At 41.5% G+C, this 9,204-nt stretch overlaps 1 protein-coding gene across 4 annotated transcripts; it reads left to right on the top strand.

Annotated features, from left to right (window-relative positions):
* The first annotated feature begins 592 nt into the window (after positions 1 to 592).
* LOC125544929 (double-stranded RNA-binding protein 1-like) lies at positions 593 to 7,373 on the top strand. Of its 4 annotated transcripts, none has more exons than XM_048708716.1 (7): positions 593 to 1,060; positions 2,321 to 2,568; positions 2,796 to 3,050; positions 3,812 to 4,025; positions 5,583 to 5,705; positions 6,275 to 6,993; positions 7,078 to 7,373. In XM_048708716.1, the coding sequence occupies exons 1-6, from the start codon at positions 814 to 816 to the stop codon at positions 6,982 to 6,984; spliced, it is 1,797 nt and encodes a 598-aa protein (XP_048564673.1). In that variant the 5' UTR covers positions 593 to 813; the 3' UTR covers positions 6,985 to 6,993; positions 7,078 to 7,373. The 4 variants fall into 4 exon arrangements, with proteins under 4 accessions (XP_048564673.1, XP_048564671.1, XP_048564669.1 ...); XM_048708714.1 differs by having other exon boundaries at positions 2,796 to 3,074; XM_048708712.1 differs by having other exon boundaries at positions 2,796 to 3,074; positions 5,580 to 5,705.
* The last annotated feature ends 1,831 nt before the right edge of the window (positions 7,374 to 9,204 follow it).

Raw genomic sequence — 9,204 nt, 5'->3', positions numbered from 1 at the left:
GCGATGATGATTTTCCTAAAAAGAATGTCCATTCTCTTTCTAGGTGGTCATATCCCTTTCGGGTGTATATATGTATCGTTACTCATCAATATTACTAACACATACCTCCTCCGTCCCGATTTACTCGTCGTGCACGTAGTACACTAGATATTTTGCAAAAAAACCTCATACTTTCAAACATCCAACAAAACGGCCCGTCTCATTCCTTCGGCCTCCCATTGCCGCCCATGTTTCGCCTGGGCCAAGCACCGTCGGATTCCGCCGCCGTGCTGACGACTCCGCCGCTCGCAGCCCACCCGGTCTCGATTCCGTCACCGCCCACCTGGTCTCGATTACGTCACCGCCCACCTGCGACACAGCTCCACGAAGGCGGGCTGGTCTCGATTACACAATAGCAAAATGCCATCATGGCATCTAAATCGGGACAGAGGGAGTAGTTGAATTTTGTTTAACACAGTTGATTCATTTGTTTTTTTTTCTCGAAAGGAGTTTTTTTTTTTGAAAGCTCTCGAAAGGAGTTGATTCATTTGTTACTTGTGAATTGTGTGTGCAATTTACTCTTCACAACATAGTGGTTGCCCGGAGCGAGACCCTGAAAACACGCGGATAAACCCCAACCCACCCACCAAACAAACGTCGTACCACTGAACCGAAGCCCACAAAGGAGCGTGAAGGAGCATCAATCCAGCAGAGGAGGGGGAGCGAGTGAGGCGCAAGAAACGTGAGAAGTCGAATCCAGCGAGCAGATCAAAGCGAGCGATAGCCCCGAAGAATTCCCCATCGGGAGAGGCCAGGTCCCAATCTTCCGGGGCAATGTTCAAGGCGCAGCTGAATCAGCTATGCCAGCAGCGGCGGTGGCCGCCGCCGGATTACGCCCACCAGAGCGAGGGGCCGGCCCACTCGCTGAGGTTCCGCGCCACCGTCGCCGTCAACGGCGAAGTGTACCACTCGCCGGACGAGGGCGGCGGGTTCGGCACGGCCAAGGAGGCCCAGAACCTCGCCGCCAAGGCCGCCTTCGAGCGCCTCTCCGCCCCCCCCCCCCCCCCCCCCCCGCAGTCCGGTGAGTGTCAGATCCCCCAGTTCCCCACTAGCGGGTACATCCGGGTCCTTACTTGCGCTTGCGCGAACACTTCGTGGTCGGATTTTGGTTCCCAACTTTCGGTTTCAGGTTTTGTTCCCGAGTAGCTCCTTACTTGCACGATTCGTGGACGGCTGTTGGTTCAGGATTCATGAGTGCAGTTAGCGTCTTTCTGGTTACATCTAGTTCATGTCCACATTAGGTGCATTTTCTTTTCATTTTTTCTGGGCCTGAACAAACTGGGGTATCATCAACTGTATAAAGGCTTAAGCCATTTTGATAGCGACTGAGATTCTAGTAGAAATGGATAGTTTACTGGCTATTGAGATTCTAGTAGAAATGCATAGTTTATTGTCTATTGAACCAGTACGAGTCAACTTACACTGGTATTATTACCTCGCAAAAATAAAAACTTTACTGGTATTATCATCACAGACAAATGGAAATGATGCTCAGTTTCACCGGCAGGAGTACAATGCATTCATATCGGTAGATAGACTCGCCATCACTAGCACACAATATCACTTGATTTGGTATTGATGGGGAGTTACTGCATTCATTTTCTGAAGGACATCCTGTTGATTTGGTAGCTATCTGATTCTGAAATGGTAGAAGTTTGGTGACGCTATAACAAACATAGTGAATCTGCTCGGTGGAGCGTGTACACAGTAAGCTACAGAGAAGCTGTGTTGAACTCACTCGTTCCATGTTGGATTTTAATGTGGGCATATAACTGGCTACATTTGAACAAGTTCTCTCTGTGTAGTAAGATCCTTATCGTAACTGACAGAAACGTCGATGATATACATGCTCACCTATCAGTAGTATTTTTTTTTTAGATTTTGTAAAACCATTCAACCGCATATAAGTGCCAACAAATATTATCAGTGCTCACCTAAACCCCATATTGTGCTGTAGTTTATCCCTCTCGGAACTAGATACGAAGTTATTTCCTTATGACGAGTAAAAAGTTGCACATCTGTTGATACTTCATTTTCTGCATACATTGAACAGTAGAGGCACCTAAACCCCATATTGCGCTGTAGTTTATCCCTCTTGGAACCCCATATTCCTTCACTACCTATGTAACTATATAAATGTCTCTCATCCCTCAAATTGATTTTATTTTTACACCTCTCATGCTGCTGTGAAGGTCTTTATTCTTGCCACTAAAAAGGTTCTTGATATTCTTTCACACTTGTTTCTGTATATTTGCAGTACTAACTATTCTGTATATTACAGAAACCCAACTTCCCTACAAGTCTCAGTTGCAAGTTTATGCTCAGAAGAGACATAAAGATTTGCCTTCATATGACACCATTCGAAGTGGTCCACCTCATGCACCTCTGTTCAGGTCTACAGTAACCATAGATGGGCGCAAATTTGAAAGTCCTCAAGACTATCACACAACAAAGGAGGCAGAATTTGCTGCTGCAAGAGTGGCTTTAATGTCATTGTGTCAAGAAGCAAACCCATCAGAGCAAATGCCGGTTAGTTGCACCTATTTTTATTCCTATGGATGGCTTTAATTTGCACCGGATTACCTATGCATCAGCACTAACATCCTTCAGCATTTATCTGTATTATTAGTAAATGTGTTCTCCCATTTTACAATATTCAAGAACTGAGTAAAAACTGAATTGAAACCATTGACTTCATTTACACTGTGCGGAAACATCGTCAATTTTTGTCTAATAAAATACTCTACCTTTTGTAGGCTGGATCAGCTTCATGTATTTCTTTGCCTGGAATCCAGATTAATCATAAGCTTCAATTGCAAATGTATGCTCAGAAGAGAGGAAAACAACTGCCTTGGTATGACCGTATCCAGGAAGGTCCATCTCATGCACCTCTGTTCAAGTCAATAGTGACCATAGATGGGCAAACATTTGAAAGCCCACAGTATTGTCATACAATTAAGGAGGCGGAATATGCTGCTGCAAATCTTGCTCTGGTGTCCTTAGCCCAAGAAGTAAGCTCAGAGGAGCAATTGCCGGTTGGTCCAGTATTTAATTATGGAAAATTTTCTTACCATCGCCTCACCTATTTATGATAACTAATCTAATCACCATCATTTATCTGTATAACTGATAAACATATGATCCATTTTCCCGAATTGAATAGATTATTACTCCCTCCGTTCCATATTAGTTGTCTCTGAAATGGATGTATCTGGATGTATTTCAGTGCTAGATTCATCCGTTTGAGCGACAACTAATATGGAACGGAAGGAGTAGATAACACCTAGGAGCAATGCAAAACGAATTGTTACTGGTACATATTGGAACAGTGAAGTACTCCCTCCGTTCCGAATTACTTGTTGCAGGTATGGATGTATCTAGATGTATTTTAGTTCTAGATACATCCATTTCTGGACGAGTGATTTGGAACGGAGGGAGTAGATTGGATGACTTGGCTTTTGTAGTGAAATTTTAACAAAAGCAACCTTTTAAGGGGAACATAGGACAATGGCTTTTACATGGAATAGTTATGGAAGGGCATGCTATAGTTTCTTATATCTTAAATAGCTTGCACAGACAGAAATATTTCGTAAGGTATTTGCTGTATTACTCCCTCCATCCCAAAATTCTTGTCTTAGATTTGTCTAAATACGGATGTATCAAGTCACGTTTTAGTATTAGATACATCCGTATCTAGACAAATATAAGACAAGAATTTTGGGATGGAGGGAGTAGTAAATACTAATTTGATGGACCGCTCTACCTTTTGTAGGTTCGAGGAATGCAATATACAAATCCCCGGCATGAATTAGCTGAGAAAGAAGGCTCTTCCTTGCCTGTCTGTAATACTTCATCAGATAATTTAAAAAATTCCTCCATCTCCAAATCAACCGTGCACACTCAAGGCGAAAGTTTTCAGGAGGGACCTGGTAACACTAAGAAGCAAAAACAGATGACGGTTGCTGCTTTTCAACCTTCCAAAGACAGTAAGTAATTTAAACTCCTGAAATGAAGCTTCATACTGCGACGAACTTGACGAGTAGTTTTTGGTGGTGTGTCAGATTAGAGAAATTTTAAGATGCCCCCAAATGATTAGGGACTGCCAATTAATATTGATCTAATGGCTAAGATGATGTATTTGTTACCTTATAGAGGGTAAGAGGTCACTTTGACCTTATCAAGGGTGATGTTGTCTCTGCAATAGTTTACTCCACGTTAATATGTACTCCCTCCGTAAACTAATATAAGAGCGTTTAGATCACTACTTTAGTAATCTAAACGCTCTTATATTTCTTTACAGAGGGAGTAGGATTTAAATGGAAATTATTATGTAGGATGGACATGTTGATACGCATTATTATGGCATAATCAAATCATTAATGGCATTAATGTTTGACATGCAGACCATATACCTAATAGAATGCATTATCAATTTCGTCCAAAACTAATGGATTGAGAGAGAAAATATTTAAATTTAACAAATGTCTTAAACTAACATGTCTGAACGGTAATGAATTACTATGGTTTATCCATGCCTTGAAATTTTATATCTTTGTTATATTTCTAATCAAGTGATGTATGTATTCAAAATTCATCATTTCATCAAGCTATTTACAAATTTGTGTCATTGAAATAGCCTGTCAAAATTATGACTTCCATTTTATTGCTCGATGAGTCTTTGCATACCATCCTGGGTACAATTTATTTAAGGAACACATCTCTAATCTCTTGCAAAGAGTTTGTCAAAATCATACGCCACACCGGCTATCAAAATCATACATGACACGTACTACACAGCTGTCTCTCTATTCACGAGCATTAGGAGGCACATTTGTCTATTCATTACTTATGGCTATGCAATCAAGCATTTGATTGTGGATAGGATGCATCGATTCAGACCAATTAATTGGAACGTGATCAAGATCCCATTGTAATCAATTGCCAGATTGTAACCATTTTTACCAGAGAAAGCTGGTTACCATTTGTTATGGAAGGATCCATGCCAATTTTACATGCCTTACTAAATATGATACCGGTTGCCAGCATTATTTCTGTTAAGGTCAAAACTAACCTCCCTCAATCAACGGCTCAGATTTAAACCTTATCTTACCTCTGGTGAGGTAAGGTGGAGCATCTTAAAAGAGCTCATCAGATCATTAGCTCCTTAAAAAGGGAAATTCCTGAACCTAGTTGACAGTAGTACTTCCCAATAATCCTACCCCTAAAACAGAAATCCCCTAAATGACAGTATTACCACCAGCGTATGCCTAATTTACCATTTGTTGTATGCCCTTCACTATGAAAATGACAATAACGAGACTAATCTGATATCTCTAAGCATAGCCTCAATAGCTCCCCAACCATTTTTTTGCTATACTTCTACTTGTGTGCGATGCTTTAAAATTATGCTCTGCATGTTGCTTTGTGGATTATATTTAAAGGCTTTTATATTCATTTGCTCCCACCTTTTTTTTCTCTTGAATGCACAATCTCTCGTGGAATTTTTGTGCATGGCCACCAACATTTTTTCTTTCTTCTAGTAGGGTCACAGATGCAACAAGGAACCGAAACCCTCACTGAGCAAGAGGTCAAGACTGTAGAATCTGATTCTTCATTTCCCCAAGTATCAATGGGAACAAGTGACGGGCAGAATGACTCTAATGCTAGTGAGTTTTCTGCCTACCTTCCTATCTTTTTATAAGAAAAAGCTTCCTCTTTCTTTTTCTACATACTATTGACATGTGATGAAACCTCAGTAGACTTCTTCTGAACCAGCTTCTGGTCCATGTTCCTATTTATAATGTGATTTCCGCAAGAAACACATGACCCATATAACAGAATTTTATGTGACATGTAAACTGCGGGTGATGTGTTTACACACTAATAAAATGTGAATTTTATATTGTTATCCATCATGCATGTTTCACAAGTTCTCTGTTCTACAATTTGCAGGAGCTTAATTTATGCTGCTTTAGCTTGGAAGACTTTCAGAGTTTGGACAGTCCACTGATCATGCAATCGTAGATCTTGTTTTGGACATTGTAGCAATCCAAATGAACTATACCTTTTCTGTTGATTGTTATCTTGTATGTATGTATTTGATGTCAATGATTGTGTCATACTGCAATATGAGTTTGTATTTGCTTGTATTTGATATTAATGATTGTGTTTCTCTTGGTATCTATTTATCTTGATTGTTCCATCTATTGACTCATATGGTTTGGCCATTTTGCAGCTGAGCATGATTCTTGCTCTGTTGGCTCCCGTATTGATCTTCCTGTTGCTGACAAAACACAATCTCTTGATGAACCTATCCAATCTGGCAGTATGGAAAATGTTAAACCAGCTGCTCCAGAGCCAAGCATCAAGGCTGAAGTAATGGACTTGACACAAGAATGCAGGTCACCCCCGTTAGTTTCAGTGCCACCAACTGATATGCTCAACCTTGTGGCAACAAGTACAGTGCCTGTTGCTTTACAATCTCCTGTTGAAACTATCCAGCCTGTCAAGATGGAAAATGATAAACCAGCCATTCCAGAGCCAAGCACCGAGGCTGAAGTAATGGACGTTGCAGAACCAAGTGCTGAGGCTGAAGTAGACGTTCCAGAGCCAAGCATCAAGGCTGAAGGAATGGACGCTGCAGAACCAAGCGCTGAGGCTGAAATAGACGTTCCAGAGCCAAGCATCAAGGCTGAAGTAATGACCTCAACTCCAGAACACACATCTCTCCCCTTTGGCTCAATGCCACCAACCAATACTTCCAACCTTGCAGCGAAAGCAACTGCAGTGCCTGTTGATTCTGCCCGATGCAGTTACTCGATGTCAACTAACCGAATCCAGATCTACCCATGCCGTCCTGACCTGAAAATGAAATTACCAGAGGGGGCAACCGTGCTTCCCTTTAGTGACGACAAGTGGGTGGCTGTGAGCTTACCTTTTCCTTGAACCCTGAAGGTATTCTTAGCTTAGTATCCCTTGTTTTATCAGTGTCCTCTGCTCTCTGCTAAGTTGTTTTCTGTGTCCAAACTCAAAATGCAGGTGGTAGCACCGCGGCTTTAGGTCCATAAGAGACGGAGCCAGCCAATGCACCTGTCATGTTGAGGTTGTAGTTTCACCACGAGTTTAGTTCCACGCCCCTCTCGTGTTCTGCTAGTAAAGTTGGCGAATCGTATCCTCACTGCAACTCTAATTATTCTCCTGGGACATCGTTATACTGATGTAAGTTATGCTATCTAGCCGATGGTACTGAGCTCGACCATCTCACTGAACCTGAATTTGTGTTGTTGCCAAGTTGTCACTTTTAATTTAGAAGACCACGAACTTTATTGGGACCATTCGGAGTTTTGATCTTGAGCTTGCTCTCTGGTTGGCTTTCTATTTTGTTTAGACGGGCCTCTGATTGCAGATATGCCAGTCGGCCTTTGCTCTCTCGAGGCATGTTGCACGATTTTTTCTTCTTTCTTCCATTGCTGTATTTGCATTCATAGCGCTGTGTGGTCTATTCTAGAGACACTTCATTGCGGAATACCCGAGAGAGACTCTGAGAGTTCTAACTGGCTACACTTCTAGCTAGTTAGTCTTGAGTTCCTTTGAGACACTTCGGAGTCTGTGTGTTCTGGTTAGGCTTAACTTTGCCGTTTGCATTTTGGTTTATGCTGCTTAGTTTGAGAAATGATCTTATATCATTGGGACGGAGGGAATTGATAATTGCATGTGCATTGTACTCCCTCCATCTCATAATGTAATCTCATAATGTAAGACGTTTTTTGATGAGGGAGTAATAGGATATAAATAGTAGAGAAATCAAATCAAAACGGAGAGAGAAAAGGAGAAACGAGCGTAAGGTTGGACGAAAGTAAAAATAAGCACCAACTTATGTGAAATACATAAATAGGCTGTTGATAGCTAGGAACGCCCCAAAAAGGTCCACTTTCGACTCTTCCAATTTAGTATTAGCAAAGAAGCCGTGTGTTGCAACGGGAAAAAATGCCACACTCCCCTAACCTAATATTCATGAGTCAAGACCCCGATAGGTTCACGCCTTTTCTTTCAACACATGACTTCCCATCAGTGTTGCTACCTATTCTTCTTTCCACCCTCGTCAACGATGGTCTCAGTGCTCACACAATCACATGGCATTTGAATGTTATCAATCTTAAGACATTTCTCTCTCGGCATAAGATGAGATTTTTTTTGTGAGGTTATAGGTGGTTTCTTTCGTCTCCAATCTTGATTTTGCTAAGGTGTTCATTTTTAATCTAGATCGGTACTAGTATGAAAGAAAGACGGATCATGCACTACTGATTAAGTTTGCACCATAAATAGCATTTGAAAACCGGTTAACAGATAAAATAACATCATGTTCAGATTCTACATATTTTTCTAATCAAATTCCATAGATAACATGTTAAATTTAAAGTTATGGTCTAAAAGATATGGATATTTTAAAAAGAATTTGATATGTACCGTAGGTTTATTAACTCAATTGTTAGGGGGTTTCCTGTAAAATCAAAAATCTGACTTAAAACTGGTCTGCGAATTGATTAATAGAAACATTAGGGGATTTTATGCAAAAGCAAAAAAGACAAAAACTGAGCTGCGGGTTGGTTGCCAGAAACATTTTCTTTTTTGCAAAATAGCATGACGAACCAAGAATAAATATTTTCTTTATTAGTAGGCATAGATTGTATTTCACGCGAGCATCTTGCAAGTTGATCAACAGATCCCTGAGAACCCAACCTGGAGGCTATTCGCCCTCAAACATCGCTGGTCGAGAAGAGCCTGGGGCCACTTGCGCCCAAACGGTGATGGTCTGTTGTATTATATTTCAGGACGACATATAGTAGGTTGATCGACGGATCCCCGAGAACTGAGTCTAGGGGCAACTTGCGTCCAAACGCCACTGGCAGGCCAAATTATACTCCAGGCCGGGTTTGAATAAGGAGACCGAGCTAGTTCCTGAAGGAGATTCTCGACCCTCAGGCCGGCCTTCAAGCCGGGCTTGAGTCTCAGAGGCTATTGCGTCAGCGTTTTAATTAAAACTCTAAGTGCAAGCTAGAATCCGAGCAGATTCAATCCAAAGGTCGACCAATCCATCCTACCTGTGAGCCTTCCATCCCAGCCTGAGTCTTGTGGGCTATTGGATCAGCCTTTTAAAGCGCAAAA

The sequence above is a fragment of the Triticum urartu genome, chromosome 3 (assembly GCF_003073215.2).
Source record: "Triticum urartu cultivar G1812 chromosome 3, Tu2.1, whole genome shotgun sequence".
NCBI classification, from domain to species: domain Eukaryota; kingdom Viridiplantae; phylum Streptophyta; class Magnoliopsida; order Poales; family Poaceae; genus Triticum; species Triticum urartu.
The sequence above is the reverse complement of the archived record's forward strand: the minus strand, read 5'-3'. Positions and strand labels throughout refer to the sequence as shown.

What these genes read in the sequence shown, in the direction of transcription:
- LOC125544929 (XM_048708712.1), top strand. Translation starts at nt 814, where the DNA reads ATGTTCAAGGCGCAGCTGAATCAGCTATGCCAGCAGCGGCGGTGGCCG. An exon ending in ACCCATCAGAGCAAATGCCG is followed by an intron (nt 2,569 to 2,795) that starts GTTAGTTGCACC and finishes TACCTTTTGTAG; the next exon opens with GCTGGATCAGCTTCATGTAT. An exon ending in GCTCAGAGGAGCAATTGCCG is followed by an intron (nt 3,075 to 3,811) that starts GTTGGTCCAGTA and finishes TACCTTTTGTAG; the next exon opens with GTTCGAGGAATGCAATATAC.